The 25,086-nt window shown below is 39.5% G+C and overlaps 1 protein-coding gene across 4 annotated transcripts in view; it reads right to left on the bottom strand.

The window, feature by feature from the left end:
- KIAA1958 (KIAA1958 ortholog) overlaps positions 1–25,086 on the bottom strand; it is a 141,066-nt gene that overhangs the window by 80,760 nt on the left and 35,220 nt on the right. For all 4 annotated transcript variants that reach the window (XM_070795287.1, XM_070795286.1, XM_070795284.1 and 1 more), the window contains exon 2: positions 301–1,492. In XM_070795287.1, coding sequence (XP_070651388.1) covers positions 301–1,468 — 1,168 coding nt within the window. In that variant the 5' untranslated portion in view covers positions 1,469–1,492. The remainder of the gene's footprint in view (positions 1–300; positions 1,493–25,086) is intronic.

Below are 25,086 nucleotides of genomic sequence, written 5' to 3'. Positions count from 1 at the left end.
TTTCAAAAATCATTTTACTATATAAAAATTCAGCTTCAGATCAGATATAAACCTTAAATCTAGCCATGTGATATCAACAGCACAATCCTACAGCTGTCCTCTCAGCCCTGAGGTACATCGACTGGATGATGAATTTCCTTTTTATATCACCTGAGTATATTATATTTCATTATTTCTATCTTTCTGAGAATAACAAAGGCCCAAATTCTAGCAAATTGGGCCAAAGGTTTTAGGAGTGCTGACGGCGCACAAGTCTCTGATGTACGTGAACGAGGGACTCTGTCACCTCACGCGCCATACCTGGTATGCACTGTGCCGTGGCCTCGGTGGTTATGGTTGGAGCAACTGGGGGCTGCTGCTGACTGGAGCTCACTTCTGGCTCTGTGTTAACTGAGGGAGAAAGGGCCACCTCACAGGAGGAGACCTGGCTGGGCAGATGGGACAGGAACTCTTCGGAAGCAACTTGTTCATCCTGTCCTGGCAGCTGCAGGGCAGACAAAGGGATGCTGATCTGTTTGTTAGGATGGGATGTGCTCACGGGCATCTGCATGGCCACGTGCTGGCTGGTGCCATGGGAACTAGGGGGTCCTCTGTTAGGTGAAGCCAGAGATACCCTGGTGGTCTTCTGGACTACTGGTCTAGACATCACAGAGGGGGATGCAGACACACCATGTGGGTCTAGCTCTGAGCTGATGGCAGATGTTACGTGGGAAATCAGCTTAGCAGACCCTAAGGAGGGACCAGCATGAGTCTGAGACTTAGGTTTTGCCATCTGTGTCAATGACAGGGCTGGTCCATCTACCCCTCCAGTCAGCTCTGCATTTGCCACAATATAGTAATCTTCAGGAATCTCTTGTTTGATCTTCTTAATGATGACATCACTGCTGCATTCATCAATCATTTGAGTTTGGGAGCTCGAATGAAGAGAAGATGGTACTATTCCAGGCCTTTTTCGCGCAATGCTTTGAGGCCTCTGCGGTTGGGGTTCAAAGTCACTATCTTCATCAGTAACAGAAGACTCACAAACCATGTCAAACAGAGTGTTTTCATCTTCATACTCTTCAACAGCTTCATCCAGTTCAGAGGGCTCACTGCAATAAGAGAAGTCACAAGAGTCTCTGGTCCGATTACAGTCTAGCTTCGTTTTCACTGGTCTCCCAGGGTACCTTTCAACGGGGCTAGTTTGAGTCTCAGAGGGCACACCAATTATACTTGGACTATCAGAGTTAAAACTTCTGTTATCCTGGAAACAGACCCTTTCCTGGGAGCCAGCTCTGCAAGTAGCTGTCAGTGGCCAGTGATAAGCGTGGCCTGCACTACAGCCCCACATTGCTGTCAGGTTCCCATGGGAACCTTCTGAAAGTAAATGTTTCAGGTTTGGAATGAGGCTGCAAATGGTCCCATGGCTGTGGGCCCAGCTGACCAATTTGGATAGATTCTCAGATGAGGTATGAAGGCAATCCTCCATGTTACAGGATCAGCAGTGTCTTTCCTAAAAGGAAATAATCAAAATAAGAAGCCATTATTACCCAATATATTCCCAGATCTCAATCACTTCAATTTCCTTGAACTATGATTAGGTGGCACACAATAAAAGTAACAGTTAATATCACGTATATGGGCAGAGACTGGAAGAGAATGTAGGGGAAAAGTAAAAACAGTTTATGGTTTCTGGCTGTGAGATTTGAGAATTTTCTGTTATTTCCTTTACTATTATTAATATAATGTCTACATAAGAAAAAAAAGTGAAAAAAAAAAAAACAAGCAATAAAATAGAGGTGAACTTTCTCATAGCACATTTTACTTTCATAGCACATTTCTCTTTACAGAGAGACAGGTTCAATTAACCAGGAGGATGAACTTCCCCTTTCACCTTCCACCACCATAAACTTCATTACTAGAGGAAGAGTCAACAAAGGCTCAGATTCATTCTAGGATGGATGGGAGAGAAGGGAAGTCTGGCTGTTTTCTGCTGGATACCAGAAAACAAATGACATTACTGGGAGTCCATGAAGAAAATGTGGGGCTAAATCAGATGTGGGGAAGAAAAATCTTTTAACAGAGAAAACAGACTGAAAGGAGAGCCACTAGAGGCCCCTGCTGGGATGGGGCGCGGGCAGACTGCAGACCAGAAGCAGGGATGGGTAGGCCGGGTGCCAGACCCTAACCAAGTCTTAGGAGCAGGCTTCCCATCTTCTTGCTGTCTGAAATTCCTGAAACACTGCCTTTACCTCACAATTCAGGTTAAAAAGATTCATCCGGTCTATTTTACCATCTTAGGTTCCTATACACACAAGCTGGTATATAACCAACTACCAAATAGAAATAAATCATTCTTTATTGGACAGAGGTCAAAAAGAATACTTGTTACGGGTCCTTGACCGGGTAAGAGTAAGGACAACATAACAGGCAAAAAAAGTGAAAAAAGGTATAGACGGAATCTGTGTGCGATTGGAAACGTCTAACAAGGCTCTGCCAAAAGGAAGACCCTGGGAAGAACTAGCGAGAAGGAACAAGGATCTTGATGTGTGTTCCCTGGTCATCTGCAGCTGGAGTAACAAGAGGCACCTCGCTGGCAGTGGGCTCTGTACTAAGGTGCCATGGTCCAACTGCAATGCCATGTGACCACACGGAAGGGTGCATTTGAGCCTCTATTCTCTGCCCTGCTCCATGGCACACCATCAGCAGAGTCTGGTAAATTTAAACCCTTTAACACATTTCATAATGTGTGCTACAACCTCTCTAATACAGCCATGGCCACAGTCAACGTCCCAAGCCTCATTTTCTACTACGGCCTTCTCTCACATTTCTTGTGGCCTCCTCCTCCTTAAACACAGTTTCTCACTGGCCCTGGGCCGCTAAAAACTTTCTTTGCCTTGATATGCAGCCGCCTTCTTTCTTTACCTGGAAAACCCATTCAGGGATGACCTCAGGACCACCTTCTGTTGAAGTCATTCTAGATCCTCTTTGCACCTCAGAGATTTTAGATTCTCTTCCTGTACTTCCATCATCTCAAAGAACCTGGCCTTTACTGTACCATTATCACTGACTTTCTTATCCATCTCCCAGACTTGCCTAAGGATTACCTGAGGACAGGGACTATGACACAATTTTTCATTCATCAATGAGGACCTACTTAGGGATACAGAAACTAATAAGATATGGTTGTGCTTGAAATCTCATAATCTATTGTACATGTTGAATATATAAATGAAGAGTGAATGCATAAATATATAAATACTGGAAGAACCATCCACACTAACAAACCAACATATAAGACCCTCAAATAAGAAACATGAAATTCCCTATGACTTTTATTGTAATCATTTAAGGGATAAGAGGACTTTCTCCCCAAGGCTGTAAACAGAAACAAGCTGTCTTGTGTATGTAGGAGAGTAATACATGAACAACCAGATTTTATGAAGCAGCACAAACTGGGAAGATCCCCTGGAGGAGGAAATGGCAACCATTCTGGCATTCTTGCCGGGAGAATCCCTTGGACAGAGGAGCCTGGCGGGCTACAGTCCACGGGGTTGCAAAGAGTCGGACACAACTGAGTGTTTGAGCACACAGACACAACAGATCAAAAGACCAGGGACTGGTGTGGGAGTCAAGAACTTCAGATTTTCCTTCTAGAACTTACGTCTCTGGCCTCTAATAATTCACTAATTATCTCTAAGTCTAAAATGACAGGACTATGATCTTCATGTTTCTTTCATGATCTAGCAATTTAGGATCTTATTTCATTCATATTCCTTTCATATAACTTTAAAGTAGAAATGCAGATAAAAGAGAAAGACTGGGGGAGGCGTTGGTATTTGTTTTTTGAACTTTCTTAACATACCTGCTTATTAGTTAGTGTGGCAGAGACTTCTATTTGCCTACCCAGTATCCATTCTCTCTTATTTATTACAGAGTCCCAGTCTGTTGGGGCAGCAATATGCTCACCTAAAACATATTTCCCAGCTTCCTTTGATATGGAAAATATCATATGACACAGTTCTAGCCAATGATACGCAAACGGAAGTCACTGGGTGGGGCTTCTGCCAAAGCCCTCAGAAATATAGACTTGTCCAGTTTTTGCCTTTCTCCCTTTGTCCTTTCCTTTCTTCCTGCTGGGAACAAGGACATGATGGCTGGACCCCTAGAGGTCATCTCAGGAACAGGAATTAAGGACTTAAGGATGGGAAAGAATAGCCAGAGGAGCTTGGTAATATGATGGAGCCGCTGCATCAGCTCTGAACTGCCTAAGATTCCTTGTTACATAAGGGGAAAGATTAAACCCTGATCTAGCTTAAGTCACTGCCACTGAGTATTTGATTATACAAAGCTAAACGCAACTGCTAACACAAAAAAAGAATATTCACGTCTGGTTTTAGAAACCTTACAGCAGAATCCTTCTTTTTCTTTGCACTATGCTCTAGGACAATCGTTCCTCAGGCTGGATCCAACAAATGAGCCTTGGGAGGGCTACGATTCTATGTCGTAATGTTAACCCTTTTCATTTTTATCATAATACAATTAATATAAGCATATTATGCATCATCTAAATCTTATATCTAAGTATTGCCTTGTAATTTCAGTTCTGCTCTGCCTTTGTATGTATACTCACATTAGTGTCCATAATCACCGAAAGTGACATCATTCAACTTTCATTTGTTGGGAAACCTGTTCATGATGTATTTTTACCAGATATAAATACAAAACTACTTTTCTGCATTATTAATTGCCAAATGAAAAGTATTATGATCTGACATCAGGAAAATGGCATATTGGAAGGACTGATGCCGAAATACTTTGGTCACCTGATGCAAAGACCTGACCCATTAGAGAAAGACCCTGATGCTGAGAAAGACTGAAGGCAGGAGGAGAAGGACGACAGAGGATGAGATGGCTGGATGGCATCACTGACTCGATGGATGTGAGTCTGAGCAAGGTCCGGGAGTTGGTGATGGACAGGGATGCCTGGTGTGCTGCAGTCCATGGGGTTGCGAAGGGTTGGATATAACTGAGTGACTGAACCGAACTGAAATGGCATATGTGATGGTGAAGTAATACACCTCTTTAAATGTCACAGGCTAATGAGAAAAGAAGTAAATGATAGGCATGCTCATAGGAAAAAATCATATATATTATGGCACAGTATTTAAATGATAACTGTTCAAACTGTAAAAATGTGGCAGAATCAAAATACAAAACTGTATATGCCTGTGGAAGTCAAAAGTACTTATTGGTCCAGGTAAAAGTTACCATACAGAAGTAAAATAGTATGTTTGCTAAAGACCCACGGCCAGAAAAAAGTTATAATTAAAAGGCAAAGTGGATAAAATTTTATATTTTATTAAAAGCTTAGCCACTTAATTCTATAATAATCATCAACTTTAAGAACAACAGGTAGTAATAATAAGTCATTTTTATTACATTCTGAAACTCACTTGCAATCTCATGAAGAGGCTCTTAAACTTTTCTTAAGTACCATAAAATGAAAATATTTTTCCAGTATTACTATTAATATAATTTAACCAGACAACCAATGTTAACTGGTAGTTATGAGAACATAATTAGCTAATATTTAAGGTACTTAAATGAACTGAGTCTAAACTGACAAGGAATAGCTATCAATATACTACAATATATTCTAAGTTTATACAAAAGAGAATCAAAAATAAGGCAATCAAGGTATTTTCAAACTACTGAGAATAGGTACAGCCAGCTCTTGAACAATGTGGATTTGAACTGTGCAGGTGTACCTGTACACTGGTAGTTTTCAATAGTAAGTAGTACCACGGTACTACACAGTCAACAGTTGATTGAATCCGTGGTTGTTGAGGAACCAGAGATATGGAGCTCCTACTATAAATTATATACAAATTAACCCAGAAGCAGTTTAGGGATGAACTATAGTTTCTAGAATATGCTGATTTCCTTCAGCAGTTTGATGACAAGCTCTATGCTGAAAAATAATGCTTTTTCTGTATTTTCAAGAATTCAAAATAACTTCAGGAAAGATTTTCCCAAATCGTATATGGATGATGATTGGATTAGACACTCAATGTTACAGATTATGGGACACCTCATTAAAAATATCATGTATGAAACGAGATGACAGTCCAGGTTCGATGCACGATACTGGATGCTTGGGGCTAGTGCACTGGGATGACCCAGAGGGATGGTATGGGGAGGGAAGAGGGAGGAGGGTTCAGGATGGGAAACACATGTATACCGGTGGCAGATTCATTTTGATATTTGGCAAAACTAATACAATTATGTAAAGTTTAAAAATAAAATTAAATTAAAAAAAAAAATTGAACCTCAAGGAGGCCTGCCTAGCAGAGTCTAAGTTGAGTATGAGATCTGATTATCCTAAATCAGCAAAGCTATAAAGTTATTATCACCACACCGTATGTTAACCTAAGTAAGCAGACATTCTATGTGTTAGTATTCATATCGTTAAAGCCAAAATCAGAAACATATTAAACATAGAATCAGACTTACTACCATCAAACCTAACATTAATCATTAGGTTTCAGAATGACAATATAAAACAATTGTTAAGTTAATATTTATTGAGCAATTATTGATTGCCAGGCACTACTCTAGGACTTGACATGTTAATAATTCTAATTCTATCAAAAATCCTAATAAGTTAGGTAACTTATCATCTTGGGAAAAATAATGGTAGAGCCAAAATCTGAACTTCGGTCTTAACTCTAGAGCCCGTGCTCTTAATTAATATACTATACTGCTTCCAGCAATATAACAGTAGAAAAATACTATCTCAAGTCTAGTCCTCTAGCACATTAATGTTGTGAACTTGAGCCTATGTTGGTTTTATAGTTTTACTTAGTTGAATTTGTATATCTTTTCTGATTTATAGCTTTATCAGAACTATAAGCATGCATTTTATGTATAAACATACTTAAGTAACATTACGATAAAAAATAACTTAAACCAGCACTAGGTATAAAGAAGACTCATGAAAATATTTTTTTCAAAAGTTTGAACAAAGTTTTCTGTAGGAAAAAAAAAAGGTATAAAAAATGATGTCACTTTTCCAAAACCTGACAAAGTGGGCTACCAGTCAAATACTGTGAATATCTAGTTGGCTTTCACCTGACTTTGGTTATAACAATCGCCCCACAGTTGTTGCAGTCTCTCTCTTTAAGAGGTAGTGAACCTTTCAAAGGATTTGTTATTTTAATACCATTAAACGTGGTGGTAGTTTAGCTGCTAAGTCACTAGTCAGTAAGTCCAACTAATGCAACTCCATTAACTGTAGTCTACCTGCGCCTCCATCCATGGGATTGCTCAGGCAAGAATACTGGAGTAGGTTGCCATTTCCTTCTCTGGGGGATCTTCCCAACCCAGGTACTGAACCTGAGTCTCCTGTGTTGCAGGCAGATTCTTTACCAGTGAGCCACCTGGGAAGCCAGTATATTAAATACTTAGGAATAAATCCAAGACTTCTATACTGAAAACTACAAAATGCTAATGAGAGAAATTAAACATGACCCAAATAAATAGAGATATATACCATGTTTGTAGATTGGGAGGATTCAATATTCCTAGGATCAATTCAAGATCAATCAATTCAGGATTCAATTCAGGATCAATTCAATCCTGAACTGATTTATACATTCAATGGAATCCCAATGAAAATTCTATCACATAAAATTCATATGGAAATACAAATAATTTAGGACAAGCAAAATTCTAAAATAAGAATAAAGTTGGAAGACTAACCCTACCTGATTTCAAGACTTAAAATGATTTCCAAGATTTTTAATCAAGATCATGGGGGTACCGACAAAAGAAAAGACACGTACATCAATGGAACTGAGTAAGCATCTAAAAACAGACCCACACATATTTGGTCAACTGATTTTTGACAAAACTGTAAAGATAATTCAACAGGAAAGGAAAATCTTTCCAACAAATGGTGCTAGATCAATTGGATATCAATTTAAAAAAAAAATCAACCTTCAGTTACACTACACATAAAAATCAACTCAAAATGGATCAGAGATCTAAATCTAAAACCTAAAACTAGAAAACTCTGAGAAGAAATCATTGACTATCTTTGTAAACTTGGAGTAGGCAAAAGTTTCTTTGGATGCAAAAAGCACTAGCCATAAAAAAATTCTAATAAATTTTACTACATCAATTGTTAATGGAATGTAACTATTAGGCCTTATCAGGGATGGAGAGGAGATCCATTAAACTTAAACACACTTAACATAGTTACTTCTTTCAAGAGTTCCCCTGAGTAACATTCAGTGCAAAGGAAACTTGGGTATGGTCTAAAAAGCTGATGATGTCTCACTAAACTAACAGATCAGTGACTTAAAAACCCAGAAACAAAAGAAAATAAAACAAAAAATGGGAAGTACTGGCTGTTTAAAAACAAAAAAACAGAAATAAGGTTACCCTGTGTTTTCTTATTTACTGAGGATGACATAGCTTTCTATTTTACTTGCCCACTAACTAGGACTCTTAGAACCTAAGAAGTAGATCACATAAGCTTAATTTCTCCATATTCCCATTAAAGAATACAATTTATTATATAGGTTAAATATGGAAAACTACTCAACAGATTTTCCAAAAAAAAAAAAAATATGAAGAAAAAAGCTACAACATTAATGTAAAATAGTGTGCAGAAAGGAGGTACAACTTAAAAAAAACAGAGTAAAGGATATAGACCAAAAAAAAAAAGGATATAGACAGGGTATTTACTGCTATTGAGGCCTACAATGTGCTTTCCAAATTTAAAATACATCTATTGTTTCAAAACTTTTACATGTAAATTATATAAATTAGTACAGACATTAAAAGTGGACTTAAAAATCAAGAATTCAAAGAATATAATACTTGCTTTTACTTTTAATATAGTATATTTATTAATTTTTAAATGTCACAAGTACCATGTAACTATTATGTAATTTTTTGAAATAGATAAATGTAAAAGATACTTTGTACATAGTAATTTTGAAAATCACACTAAAAATATTTTAATTATATATCATGACTGTATAACATATATTTATATTTCAATTCAGTACATATCTACTGAATACTTACAAGCTAAACTGGAGTAAGTTGTATCCCCTCCAAATATATATTTTAGTCCTAACTCCCACTACCTCAGAATCATCTTTCTTGGAAACAGGGTCATTGCAGATGTAGACAGTTAAGTTTCGATGAGGTCATAGAGAGGTAGGGTAAGGCCCTAATCCAACATGACTGGTGTCCTTATAAGAAGACAGATACCTACGGAGAAAGCCATGTGACAGTCAAGGCAGAGACTGGTGTTCCGCAGCAGCACGCCAAGGAACACCAAAAACCGCCAGCAAACCACCAGAGAGAAGCTGGAAGAGGAAAGATTCCCTGCAGTTTTCAGAAAGAACATGGTCCTGCCAGCATCTCGATTTAGGACTTCTAGCCTCCAGAACTGCGGGACAATAAATGTGTTTTTTTTAATGCCATCCAGTTTGTGGTACTTTGCTAGGCAGCCCCAGGAAACTAAAGACATTGTATGAAGCATTCCAAAAAAGATACACAAAACGAGTGTTCCTAACTTCTACAAGTTCAGAGTTTAACAGCACACTGTGTAAGTCAATTAATTAATACAATGTAAGTAAATGTTTCAAGTATGGGAATAATGATTAATTCTACTTCTTGGCTGAGGAATGCAAAGGAACTCAGGATCTGCTTCCCGAAAGAGATTCTACACAAAGGCACAGTGACTTGAAACAGTATGGTGACTTTAGGCAACTATAAGGATTCAGATATTACTGGCCTGTGTCATGTAAGATGGGAACAACGGAAAAAGATTAAACTGCAGAAAAATGCAGGGGCAAAGCATGATGATCAAAGAGCTGGAGAGTTTACCTTGTGAAGGACCTAAACCAGAAACAAACGCATGGGCCAAACTTGTATAAAGATCATTTCTGAGGCAGATTAAAAGGTAGCAAGGGGCAGAGGAGGCTATTTTAGAAGTCTAGACCAGAGGCCTAAGGAATTAAAAACAAAGAGAAACAGAGTACAGATCTGTTAGAAGATAACAGGCAGCAACTGGGAATGAACTGCTTTTGAGGAACAAGGGTGAAGAGAGAGGTTGGAATAATTTCCAGGTTTCTATCCTGAGGGCCAGCCAGAATAGACCTGTTCTCAATCAAGACAAATATCGGAAGAAGAGCAAATGTACAGGTTAGAAGTGATGATTTGTTCCATTCCCTTTAAAAAGTAATAGACTCAGGAATTACTGATATTAATAGCACAGCATGAACAATCTATGCAACTTACACATAAAAATCTCCCAATTTATCTCCCAGGTAGACAAGTGTGCCTTTCTATGAAGGGTATATGCCTTGTCTGACTTTGCAACACCAGTTAAGGTAATTTGAAAACTGAAAACCATTTCAGTTGACTTTTAAAGTCATTTTAGTCAGGTTTCTTGGCTAAGAGTATACAAAATGTGCCTTCAGAGAGATTCAGTGTTCACTGAGTCAAATGTAAAACGTCACCTGTCAACCATACTTTCAACAAACGTGAATTAAGCATTGTGAAGCACTGGCTGCATCCTGGAAAGAGAAGCGTGATAAAGACTCACAGTCTGCATCATCACAGAGCTTAGTCCAGAGGGCAGCCAAACGATAAAACAAGACATGCAATCAAGCGTAGTAAGTGCAACAAAGAGACAGAACGTGGTGTTACAGGAACACAGGCATGGGCATCTAATCTGGACCAAGACGAGTCAAGGAAAGTTACCTAGTGATGTGCAAGCTGCGTACAGAGGGATGCATAGAAGCTAGTGGAGCGAGAGGCAGGAAGAGAGTCCCATTTGAAGGTTCAGAAAACACAGAGAACAACAATGTTTGAGAAAATGGAAGTTGTTCAGTACGGCTGGACAGAAGAATCTAAGGAGGGATCCACAAGGACTGAAGAATGTGTAAGATGCATCTGAAAAAACAGGTAAGGACCAGTTCAAGAAGATTTTCTAGACTATGTAAAAAAAAAAAAAAAAAAAAACTTTGGGCTTTATTATAGAGATAATAAAAAAGTATTCTATGATTATAAGAAAGTGACTTTTGAATCATCATTCTGGTAATAGTTGGAAGTGGGCCAAGTTGGAGATACTGCTAAGTCACTTCAGTTGTGTCCGACTCTGTGCGACCCCATAGATGGCAGCCCACCAGGCTCCCCTGTCCCTGGGATTCTCCAGGCAAGAACACCGGAGTGGGTTGCCATTTCCTTCTCCAATGCATGAAAGTGAGATGTGAAAGTGAAGTCGCTCAGTCGTGTCCGACTCTTAGGCGACCCCATGGACTGCAGCCCACCAGGCTCCTCTGTCCATGGGATTTTCCAGGCAAGAGTACTGGAGTGGGGTGCCATTGCCTTCTCCAAGTTGGAGATAAGGATCCAGGTAGGAGAGAGAATGCAGTAATTCAGGCAAGATATAATGGTAACCCACCCTGGATAGTGGTAGCAGGGATTTTATGAGAATGACAGATTTGAAAACCAAGTTAAGATGCAGAAGATGAAAGATTAGATTTGGGAGGCAGAAGGAAGGAAGAACTTGGCTACTGAGAAAAAGTTTGGTTTATGCCATATTAGTTTAAGGTGCCTTTAAAATATCCAAAGGGAGGTATCAAATAAACAACTGAATATATAGAGTTCAGTTCAGTTCAGTTCCTTAGTTGTGTCCGACTCTTTGCCATCCCATGGACTGGAGCATGCCAGGCCTCCCTGTCCATCACCAACTCCCGGAGTTTACTCAAACCCATGTCCATTGAGTCCATGATGCCATCCAACAAGCTCATCCTCTGTCGTTCCCTTCTCTTCTAGCCTTCAATCTTTCCCAGCATCAGGGTCAGCTTCCCAGCAAATGAATCAGTTCTTCACATCAGATGGCGAAAGTACTGGAGTTTCAGCTTCAACATCAGTCCTTCCAATGAATATTCAGGACTGATCTCCTTTAGGATGGACTGGTTGGATCTCCTTGCAGTCCAAGGGACTCTCAAGAGTCTTCTCCAGCACCACAGTTCAAAAGCATCAATTCTTCTGTGCTTAGCTTTCTTTATAGTCCAACTCTCACATCCACACATGACCACTGAAAAAACCATAGCTTTGACTAGACCAAAGGTCCAACAAAAGGACCTTCGTTGGCAAAGTAATGTCTCTGCTTTTCAACATGCTGTCTAGGTTGGTCATAACTTCCCTTCCAAGGAGCAAGCATCTTTTAATTTCATGGCTGCAGTCATCATTTGCAGTGATTTTGGAGCCCCTCAAAATACAGTCTCTCACTGTTTCCACTGTTTCCCCATCTATTTGCCATGAAGTGATGGGACTGGATGCCATGATCTTCATTTTCTGAATGCTGAGCTTTAAGCCAACTTTTTCACTCTCTTTCACTTTCATCAAAAGGCTCTTTAGTTCTTTTTGCTTTCTGCCATAAGGGTGGTGTCATCTGCATATCTGAGATTATTGATATTTCTCCCCGCAATCTTGATTCCAGCTTGTGCTTCATCTAGCCCAGTGTTTCTCATGATATACTCTGTATGTAAGTTAAATAAGCAGGGTGACAATATACAGCCTTGACATACTCGCTTCCCCATTTGGTACCAGTCTGTTGTTCCATGTCCAGTTCTAACTGTTGCTCTCTGACCTGTATACAGATTTCTCAAGAGGCAGGTCAGGTGGTCTGGGATTCCCATCTCTTTCAGAATTTTCCACAGTTTGTTGTGATCCACAGAGTCAAAGGCTCTGGCATAGTCAATAAAGCAGAAGTAGATGTTCTTCTGGAACTCTCTTGCTTTTTCAATGATCCAACGGATGTTGGCAATTTGATCTCTGGTTCCTCTGCCTTTTCTAAAACCAGCTTGAACATGTGGAAGTTCACGGTTCACGTAGTGTTGAAGCCTGGCTTGGAGAATTTTGAGCATTGCTTTGCTAGCGTGTGAAATGAGTGCAATTGTGCAGTAGTTTGAGCATTCATTGGATTGCCTTTCTTAGGGATTGGAATGAAAACTGACCTTTTCCAGTCCTGTGGCCACTGCTGAGTTTTCCAAATGTGCTGGCATATTGAGTGCAGCACTTTCACAGCATCATCTTTTAAGATTTGAAATAGCGCAACTGGAATTCCATCACCTCCACTAGCTTTGTTTGTAGCGATGCTTCCTAAGGCCCACTTGACTTCTCATTCCAGGAGGTCTGGCTCTAGGGGAGTGATCACACCATTATGATTATCTGGGTTGTGAAGCTCTTTTTTGTATAGTTCTTCTGTGTATTTTTGCCACCTCTTCTTCATATCTTCTGCTTCTGTAGGTCCATACCATTTCTATCCTTTATACGTATAGATCAGTATCAAAAGATGGATAAAAGGAATGATGTAAAGTATATATGAACATTTTTCCACAATCATAATATAGAGGATAAAAACTGGACATACAAAATGACATTAGCATTAGCCTGGTGAACTCTGAACTCAAGGATTTTGAGTTCATTTAGGGAATTACTTAAATTTGTCATGGTGCTGGGGGGAAAGACGGGGAAGCGTCACCTTGGCAACTGACAGCTAACTTTCCTTTATCTCAGTGGTGCACGTCCCCTCCCCCGTTTCTGTTTCTGTATACAGGAATTCAGGATGAAAGGGAATGAAATGCATGACCTTAAACTGAGACTGCAGAAACACCATCTGACAAGTGTCAATGTTGAGATTACCTGAGAGATGAGATGCGGAAAATCAAAATAAGGATTATAGGAAGACAGATACAAAAGGAAGTTGAGGTCGCTCAGGTGCAAAGCAAAGAATCAGGAACATTCTCCAGTGACTAATGTAGATAAAGGGACTTCTAAGTCTCCCAAAAAGCGCCTCACTGGTAGAAGTTGTGGATAAGTCTGGTTAAGTGAAGGTTACATCAAACTTTCTAGAAATCCAACTCCAACCCTCCTCCAAAACCAATCTTACATTAAAAAAAAAAAAAAAAACTAAAGTAGTTGTGTACATAGACTATTCTGGAAGTGTACAAAGGGCCATCCCGTGTGGGCTGGGATAGCACAGGGGATTAGAGCAGGCACTCCACTGCCAGATGCCTGAGTTTGCATGGTGACTCTACCACTTGCTAGCTACTGACCTTGGGCAAGTTACTTCACTTCTCCGCACCCCAGTTACCTAATCTGTAAAATGACAGTAAGAATAGTATCAACCTCAGGGACTTCCCTGGTGGTCCAGTGGTTAAGACTCTGTGCTTCCACTGCAGAGGGCGTGGGTTTGATCCCTAGTGGGGGAACTAAGATCCCACATGCCTCACAGCATGGCCAAAGAAAAAAGAACACCACCAACTTCATACTGTTATTGTGAGGATTAAACTTTTCATACTACAAAACACTCAGAACAATTACTTGACAACTGTTCAACTGAAATTAGGGGCTTTCCCCCCCATTTTGGTGGTCTGAATATTGCACAGAGAACATGAGATACAGCACCATACACTCACAGAAGAATGAGATTAAAAAAAATAACACTACAGTATGGTATGCTCAGTCAAGAATGAGGTCCTCATTTAACTTTCTCAGACTCTTCAGATTAACACAGACCCATCAAAGTCCACTCCTAAATTCAGAGCAGCAACACAGAACAAGGCTCAGTTACCCTGACATCCCTAGGAGTCATGCATATAGATCCTTAAACTCGATACAGGACTTATTCTGCAGCTACCTTAAAAGTTCAGTCCCAGTGTTTCTAAAGAACAATCTTCTGGACTTCCCTTCATCTACCATTACTGAATGACCTTAGGCCATTAGGAATACTAGTGAGCAAGACAGTCACACTCTGTCACTACACAAAGCTCAGGGTAGCAGGGTGGGAGGGGACAAACAACTAATCATACGTGAAATATTTTTGTTGCAATTGTGATAAAAATTTTGCAAAGTCATATATATTGAGTGCTAACAGAGCATAAAAGCAGAGAAACTTGTTCTATTCTGGGAAATCAGAGAAAGCTTCCCTGAGAAAGTGGGATCTAAACTAAGAGCTGAAGGATTAGTGCAATTCATAGATGAAGGTGGAGGGGGCAAAAGGAAAGAAGAGATTACCGTAAGGCAGAAGCATAAGCATAAGCAAAGGGCCTAAGAAAGGTTCTGAAATTCCCCCTTATAAAACCACCTTTAGCAACTACCCTGCCACATCCTAGCACACCACGCTGCTGCTGCTGCTGCTAAGTCGCTTCAGTTGTGTCCGACTCTGTGCGACCCCACAGACGGCAGCCCACCAGGCTCCCCCATCCCTGGGATTCTCCAGGCAAGAACACTGGAGTGGGTTCCCATTTCTTTCTCCAATGCATGAAAGTGAAAAGTCAAAGAGAAGTTGCTCAGTCGTGTACGACTCTTAGCGACCGCATAGACTGCAGCCCACCAGGCTGCTCCGTCCATGGGATTTTCCAGGCAAGAGTACTGGAGTGGGGTGCCATTGCCTTCTCCAAGCACACCATGCAGGGTCAGGATAATAGACGCAGCAATGTGAAGTAGTTCTTACACAACCCATTCCACCACAGTTCACCCACTTCCTCCTAACAAATGCTGTTTACCATCTCTTTGACTCATCTATTTATAAGTCCTAACTTAAAATACACATTTATATCATATAAGCCAGTTACGCCTTTACCAGGAAAATAAGTAATTTAAAAAATAATTTTAAATAAAATTTCTACTCTTATGAAAAACAAATACCTCAGTCTTAGTCAATAATTTGGTACTGATAGTATATAAAAAATGCTTTAAAAATATTAATGTATCTAAAATACTTACCCCATTAAAAACCTCCAAATTCTTGATAACTCCCAGTTATTCATGATTTTAATTTCTGTAGTTTATACTAAGCATAATGTCTACTACTATTAGAAAAGAATTAAAACTAATTACAACGGCATTCCATTCATTTCAAATGTTCCCTGTGCTGACTAGTAGTATTACTCAGTGACATTTTTAAAGTGGCTTTCCCGTCAATGAACATGATTTGACAAGATGATTCAGGCTTTACAGCCCACTCAAAGAAGCACAGTAAATAGAAAAACTGAAATTCTATCTCAAAGTGACTGAAGTTAAAAATTCTAAAGCTGGGTTTAAATTCACACAGCCTCATCCTCCTGATGGAATCTTCCAGGACATAAAGGTCTAATAATGAAGAATCTGTCCTAGAAGCTGAAAATACAGCCCTGTCTTGGTAAGCGACGTAAAGGAAGGCTGATACCAGATTTCAGAGAACAATGTGCAAGAACACGCTGCTCTACTGTCCACTGCAACCGCTCTGACCAAGGTCAGCAGTAACCTCCAGGCCAACGACTTCACCCGACATGCCTCGGTTCTCTCATTTAGCTCTCAGTGGCTCTCAGAGCTGCTCTCGCCTTACTAGAAACTCTAATTTTCCTTGGATTCCATGATACTGCCTTGTTACTTTCTCAGTTTTCTTTGCTGGGATCCATCATCTTTTTTTTTACTTTTAAAATTATAATTTATCAATAATCCTGGCATTCTTCTCATATTACTCACTCACCAGATGATGCTCTCATCCACCCCTACAAATCTGGTTATCAGGTACATACCCTGACAATTAACATCCAAATTAATACTGCAATAAATGGCATTACCATCTCCTCACTAGATGAAGTCCAAACCCTACAAGTCACCTTTGACTCCAATACGTTCTTCACGTCTCTATGCAGGAAAAAATGGGAACAGTGATAGACTTTATTTTCTTGGGTTCCAAAATCACTGTCGACGGTGACTGAAGCCATGAAATTAAAAGACGCTTGCTCCCTGAAAGAAAGCGATGACAAACCTAGATAGCATATTAAAAAGTAAAGATATCATTTTGCTAACAAAGATTTGTCTAACCAAAGCTGTGGTTTTTCCATTAATCATACAGGAATATGAGAGATGGACCATAAAGAAGTTTAAGTGCCAAAGAAGTGATGCTTTTGAATTGTGGTTTGGAGAAGACTCCTGAGAGTCCCTGGGACTACAAGAAGATCAAACCAGTCCATCCTAAAGGAAATCAGTCCTGAATATTCATTGGAAGGACTGCTGCTGAAGCTGAAACTCCAATACTTTGGTCACCTGTCTCAAAGAGCTGACTCACTGGAAAAGATCGTGAAACTGGGAAAGATTAAGGGCAGAAAGAGAAGAGAATGCCAGAGGATGAGATGGTTGGATGGTATCACCAACTCAATGGACATGAGTTTCAGCAAACTCCAGGAGATAGTGAAGGACAGGGAAGTCTGGTGTGCTGTACAGTCCATGGGGTTACAAAGAGTCTGACACGACTGAGCACTGAATTGAACTGATTTCTATGCAGAGGAACCTCCACGCCTGGTTCAATTCTAAGACCTCACCTCTGGCCACTTGTTTCCAAAATTTCTAGATTTTACAAAGCTTCTAGTTTACATTACTGCTACACTTCTAAAGCATGTAATAAAAGATGAAACATTCAGACAAAGATGTATTTTCTTTATGCAGAGTGGATAAATCTTAAACATTTAAAATGTGGTAATAAGTTTTTTAATAAGTGTAGATATAACTACATAATATACAGCTATATATATAGCTATGTAATACATAAACTAGTTCTTATATCTTAACTGATTCTCAGAAAGGCAGGACAGGTCTTTCTTATTAATGTGAAATATTTGCTTCTGGGAATGAGATTTTGAAACTACTATATATATCTTATTAACAGTCTCTCTATTCTGACTCCCATTTTTAAAAAAGAAGATGGTGAGTACTGAAAGGGTAATAATTGCTTCAGATGAGATGGTGAGTAAGTGACAGGAATTGAGAATGTGAGTAACCTATTTTTGTTCATAAAGCTAAATATTTTAGAAACTCTGAAAAAGGTTTAATAGGTATCAAGATGACTTGAATTTCAGGGCACTGGTAATAGGACTAAATCCTCCAATTTAAGACCACAGCATTCATCTGTGTACATACTCAGAGAAAGAGACCATTTCCCTAAGAAATGCAAAGGAATTTAAAAAGTCATATGGTTTTGGTTGAGAATTATGGTCCCTTTGCAAAAGCACAAAAATTTCCTTGCTTTTAAATATATTTCTATAGTTTATATTCTGACTCACTGATCTATGTATCTATTTGATAATACTGAATCATTTAAAATCCCAGTAGCTGAATATGTTCTTATATTTGGGAAGACAAATCCTTCTTTGTTACCCTTACATTTCAAAAGTATTTTCTGATTCTTAATTTTATGGCCAGGTTAACAAATTATCATGTTAAATGTTTGTTCCTAGTAAGCTTTTAACTATGTTAAAAATGTGTTCTAGGTTTCTTAATTAAAGGATGTTGGATTTTATCAAGTATTTACTCAACTGTACATGTGATCTTTTTTCGTTTTTACATCATAAGTTACATGTATAGATTTCTCAGTCTTGACCACCCCTGCATTTCTGCCCCTACGCCTCAATTTCTATCATTATACCACCTCTCAGTGATGGTCCTGGGCCCTGTAACCACACCAGGCTCAGTGTGCTCCCCAACCCCTTGGCCCATCAGAAAGGGATGATGTGCTGCAGCGCTCCAAAAAATGGTACTCAAGCTTCATGCCAACTTGAGCTCTTGCATCATTCAGTAAGAGATAGCTCCTCCCTTGCACTTTCACAGCTGCATCCATTTCTCCATAACCCCCAGGTACTAGAGAAGGAACATTTTCCTTGTTTCAAAATTAGTACTCCCCAATTCACCCATGCTGATAATTTTTTGGTAATCATCTCCACATTATAACATATTAGAACATTAAGCACCACTGTTTCATGAGGATGTGGGGCGGGGCGGGAGGGAAGTCCAGTTATTTCTGATTTACAGACTTCTCAGGCTAAGAGTGACTGCTTCATGTGATGACTCTGGTTGACACAGAGTTGGTGCCTGTAGGCTGGCAATCTGTTTCTATACTCACATGTACATTAGGTCTATAAACACTAAGGATGAAGTACTTTGAACACAGAGTGAGCAGACAAGACATTAGAAACTGGGAAACTTGTGAAGGCTTAAAACCAAAAGCTTCTGTCATTCTGCCAAACTTTTTAAAGTATGACAACTTAAAGAAACACATTCTGTGGGATTTCTGTGAGGAGCATTCACTTACTTTGGGCCCTGAGTGAATTAATGAGCTAAATTTTCTAACAAATTATTGAGCATTCACTCACTATTCTCATGAAGTACAGGAGTCCTCATTATCCAGATACATTAACCATGACCCTATCATGAGACTGTGAAGAGAAGCAAAAGTTGTCATAACACAAATATTCATCAATGAGCTGACCAGTCCTCACTCCCTCTCTAAATACTAGAACCTCTTTAAGTCACTCTCTCACTTTTGAACATGGCAAGTACCTGACCACGTAAGTGCCCCCAAAGTGAAAGTGCTAGTGGCTCAGTCATGTCTAACTCTTTGCAATGCCATGGACCGCAGCCCCCTGGACTGTAGCCTGCCATGGCTCCTCTGTCCATGGAATTCTCCAGGCAAGAATACTGGAGTGGGTAGCCACTCCCTTCTCTAGGGGACCTTCCCGACCCAGGGATCGAACCCAGGTCTCCGGCATCGCAGGCAGATTCTTTACTATGTGGGCCACGAGGGAAGCCCACATAAAAGCAGGATGAATGTAAACTGAAATTACAAACTTTTCCAAAAATGCATGATTTGAATAAGTTGCTGAAAAATGCTGGAGAACTGCTTTAATCACATGCAAAACCATTTTTACAAATTAATGTCTGGCAGACTCAGACCAGTTAGCAAATGTGGAGAATTCTCAAAGATGATACAGTAGATATTCCAAAAAAGAGTGAATTAAATCTTCTGGTACTAAGAGAGGCCCTTAGGGAAACTGAAGAAACCAAGGACATTTCTGCAAAAATATCCCTTTTCCGACCTGGCTCCGTGAGATGAGACTGGCGAAGCGCACTGTATTGTACTCTCATATACTTTTGTCAGAAAAGCATGCCCCTCAAATGATCATTCTAGCTCTTCTTCATTCTAAGGGTTAGCACAGAGCTTCAATCATATAAATTTTGTTACATACAAGGTTTTAAAAAAACTGTTATTAATTTCGGTTTTTCCCCCAAGTTGAAGCCTGTATAATAAAGAAAAGTGTTAAAAAGGAAAGATTCTAATTACATGCTGGAACATGGAAAGAAATTCTAATTACATGCTACAACATGGATGAACCTTAAAGATACTACGCTAAGCGAAGTCCGTCAGTCACACAAGGACCAATACTACATAATTCCACTTACATGAGTTATCTGAAACAATCAAATTCAAAGACACAGGAAGTTGAATAGCAATGACCTGGGGCTGAGGGAGACTCGAATGGGGAGTAACCATTTAATAGGTACATATAATTCAATTTAATATAACTTCAATTTCAGATGAGAAAGTTCTGGAGATGAACAGTGGTGTTTTGACTGCATAATAAAGTCCAATGTGAATATATTCAATACCACTGAACTGTACACTCAAAATGGTAAATTTTATCATAATTTTTAAAAAATCATACTAAATCAGGAATAAAACATAATTTCCTTAAACCTTAAAGAAAACAAAAAACAAAAAAGCCCATGCAGTAAAAGGTTAATTCAGCAGGCTGCTGCTGCTGCTGCTAAGTTGTTTCAGTTGTGTCCAACTCTGTGCGACCCCACAGACGGCAGCCCACCAGGCTCTGCCGTCCCTGGGATTCTCCAGGCAAGAACACTGGAGTGGGTTGCCATTTCCTTCTCCAATGCATGAAAGTGAAAAGTGAAAGTGAAGTCGGTCAGTCGTGTCTGACTCTTCGAGACCCCATGGACTGCAGCCCACCAGGCTCCTCCGCCCATGGGATTTTCCAGGCAAGAGTACTGGAGTAGGGTGTCATTGCCTTCTCCAATTCAGCAGGCTAGGGTTGCTCAAACCCTGTACATTCAATGAAAGGAGAAGTAACCCTTTACCAACTTTTGGGAGATAACCCCTAAATTCCTGGAATACCCTGCCTAATAAAGAGCATTTTCTATGCCTGAGACTGGGCCACAATACGTAGTCTGACCTATGCATGGTTTCTCCTGGACTTCACCCACCTGCCTTTTCCCTTAGCTAGCTTTAATCTATATTCTTTCACTGTAGTAAATGGTAACAGTGAGTGTAAGAGCTTTCCTGTGATTCCCAGAAAGTCATCAACCCTGGGAGTGGTCTTGAGGACCACTCAAGACAAAGCTCCCATCAAGTCTCCTCACTAGCTACTATAAAATTTTTGTCCCTAATTTAAGCGGCTCAGTGCCAATTATCCTCAGCTAACAAGGACCTCCCTTACACAGCCTCATGAATAATCCTTAGTAGACAGTAACCAGGAAGAGTTCAGACGTGATAGAACAACTGTTCTCAGTCACAGTGCTTTACCATCGTATCTACTGATAAACAGATTTGTTACTAGTTATCAAGTGCCAGAGTTGTATAAACTGTTTACCTGTCAGTGAATTTACCCTAGTGTGTGTTCAGGGTTTGCCTAGTAAAATCACTCTCCATCAGTCTCCAAAAAGCCAAGGAGAAGACATTCCAATTTTCTCAACATGGCTTTTTGAGGCATGTGGATAGGCCCTGCTAGTGAGGCTTACTGCTCTAACCTAATTCATTCCCATTCAAAGGCTGAGCTCCAGCCATATTAATTCATTCTTGTTTCCAGCTGTGGTATCTTAACTAACTTCAGATATTTACAAAAACTGCTCTTTTTTTGGCCTAACTAAATATCATCCTACTCAATCTTTGCAGCTTGATTTAGTGCGAGGTTTTTCACCCATCAGCACTACTGACATTTGGACAGGATAATGCTTTGTTGTGGTGACCGTTCTGTGCACAGGATCTATGTATAGCTTCCTTGGCCTCTACCCACTAGAAGTGAGTAGCACACTCCCTCCCACTCAAGTTGCGACAAACAAAAATATCTCCAGACATTGTCAAATGCTTTCTTCTATCCCAATTCCATGAGAATCAATGATTTAGAGGCATTTCTTCAACCCCGTTCCCCCCACCCAAAGACTCTGTAGGTGCCACTTCATTTGCTCCTCCGGGACTTGATGTTACCCTACTTAAATGTCCACCTCTGTTAAGAGTGTTAACAGAAGTGGCTTTTCAAATCCACTCTGAGCATGATTTTATTCATTACACTCTCAGCTCTGAGCCCAGTGCCAGGCACATAATGAGGTCTCAACAAATACTTAGACTAACTAAATGGATAGGGTTGGGATATGCAGAATGTCAGAATTATAGGGAGGAAACAATGTTGAGTAAAGGAAAGAAGGTGGGAAGTTCAAGATGTACAGAGAAGAGCAAATATTTTCATTTGCTTGAGAATGGAGGAGATAAGGAACATGGCAGAAGGAGTTAAGAAAAATAGACTGAAATAACATGGAGAGTTACAAAGGTCAAGCTACAGAGCCTGAACCTTACCGGGAAGATGAAAGCAGGGGACTGAAACAGAAGCTATTTGCTACAGTCCCTTCCACGTGAGAGTCCCTTGGACTGCAAGAAGATCAAACCAGTCAATCCAAAAGGAAATCAACTCTGAACATTCACTGGAAGGACTGATGCTGAAGCTGAAGCTTCAATACTCTGGCCACCTGATACAAAGAGCTGACTCACTGGAAAAGACCCTGATGCTGGGAAAGATTGAGGGCAGGAGAATAGGGCAGCAGAAGATGAGATGGTTAGATAGCATAACCAACTCAAAGGACATGAATTTGAGCAAACTCAGGGAGATAGTGAAGGACAGAGGAACCTGGCGGGCTAGTCCATGGGATCACAAAGAGTCAGACATGGGTGAATTGAGCATGCATGCACATCTGATGTTGACAGGGTTCTAAATTAATTTGCCAAAAAACTATTCACTAGGAGCCAATTCATAAACAGATCAATTCACTAAATGTACCAAATTTATACTTTCACTCTTTGAAGATTCCAGTGAAATTTCAGTATTTGCTTTAGTATTTAGTATTTGCTGCTTTTCAAAGCAGCATTTTAAGAACTATTTAATTAAAAAAAAAAAAAGCAAGAGCTAAAGAGTGGTTTAGTTTTCTTATGAATATATTCTTAACAAATATATTCAATAAAAGTGAATATATTCTTTATAAGATTATATTCATGAATATACCCTCCTTATGAATATATTCACAAATATATTCTTCTTTGCCCTACTGGGAAAACGTTTTAACGCAGGTTAAAAATTAATGAATACCAATATATTCATGAACATTTTCATAAGTTTATATTCATATTCATGAGCTATGTTCTTGACCATATTGGGGAATTTTTGAACCTGGTTTAAAATTTAATGAATATCAACACTATTCATTAAGATGATATTCGCATTTTCATCAGCATATATTCATATTCATGACCTGTACTCTTGACCATAATGGGAAATTTTGAGCTCAGTTTAAAATGTAATGAATATCAATAGATTTGTTAAGAATATATTCATGAGACTATAATCATATTCATTGTATATATTCAGGAAGAGTATTATTTCTCAAGGCAACTAACCTATCCAACGTTTTAACCTATGACAAAATGAACATTCCTTTAAACAGTGCTAAGAATATATGTTTTTATTGGTGAATTGGCATGCTTCCCTCTAGAAGGGCTTTTATCTCCAAGCATACATTAGCCCTAGGATTTACCCAATGAAACCTATTTGGGCATGCACCAGTACTACCCCAGTGCTTCTTGGATCTCTCTGCTTTTCTTCTTTTACTCTAACACTCTATATTGATTTGGCATACATTCAGGACTAACAGTATTTTTTTTTTGCCTGAATGTAAGAACTTCTAGCAATCCTATCAGCTGATTACTCCTCTCTGCCTTCATTAATCATTTCTGTTCTACTTTTTAGAATTGTTTTTCATCAGTTTTTTTCCCATTTAATTCTGATTTGATTGTTCTGTTTTACCTAACTAAAAATTTTACTGTTAGAAGAAAACTTCATTAATCCAATAAACAGTATTTATCCCAAAACATAAAATCTTAAAACTAGAACAAGAGATTGCCATCAAAAATTAGAAATTAATAGTCTAATCATCATCATCATCATTCAAACTGCTCAAAATGTGCTAACCTAGCTCTACAATACAAGGACACACTAAGAAGATGCCTGTGAATGAGAAGGAAAGATTTCATTAGACTTCGAATCAGCCGGTGCCATGACTCTGGACTTCCCAGCCTTCAGGATTAGCACCCCAAAGTTAATGTCTTTTTATGATTAAAAATATTCTGGAGAGCAGCCAAGATGGAGGAGTAGAAAGACCCTAAGTTCACCTCTTCTCATGAGAACACCAAAATCACAATCTGCAGAACAACCATCCTTATTAGAAAAGACTGAAATCTACCAGAAAAGATCCTCTACAACTAAAAACATAAAGACAAAATAACTAGGAGGAGGGGTGGACTCATGATATAATCAAACCCTATACTCCTTCAGTGGGCGACCCAGAAACTAGAGAATAACTATATTACAGAGGTTTTCTTGCAGGAGTGAGAGTACAGTCCCACAGGTAGGCCCCTGACTGTGTGGGATCTGGCACCAGAAAGAGGAGCCCCCAGAGCATTTGGCTCTGAAGGCCAGCAGGGGATGACTGCAGGAGCGCCACAGGATTGGGAGCTTGAACACATTATATTAATGGTCCATGGACGGACCTTGAAAACATTATCTCAAGTGAAATAAGTCACTTATGGGACTGAAAGTGAAGTGAAAGTGTTAGTCACTCAGTCGTGTCCGACTCCTTTCGACCCCATGGACTGTAGCTCGCCAGGTTCCTCTGACCACAAAATTCTCTAGGCCAGAATACTGGAGTGTGTAGCCAGTCCCTTCTCCAGATCTTCCTGACTCAGGGACTGAACCCCAGTCTCCTGCAATGCAGGCAGATTCTTTATCATCTGAGCCACCAGGGAAGCATACATATCACGCTTACATGAAATGGGCAGAGTAGGCAAACCTATAAAGACAGAATGTAGACTACTGTTTGCTTACAAACAGGAGTGAGTTTGAGGGAAAACTGAAA

This window comes from Bos indicus, chromosome 8, assembly GCF_029378745.1.
Source record: "Bos indicus isolate NIAB-ARS_2022 breed Sahiwal x Tharparkar chromosome 8, NIAB-ARS_B.indTharparkar_mat_pri_1.0, whole genome shotgun sequence".
In the NCBI taxonomy this organism is placed as follows: domain Eukaryota; kingdom Metazoa; phylum Chordata; class Mammalia; order Artiodactyla; family Bovidae; genus Bos; species Bos indicus.
Note: the sequence above shows the minus strand (reverse complement) of the source record. Positions and strands in the feature narration are given on the sequence as shown.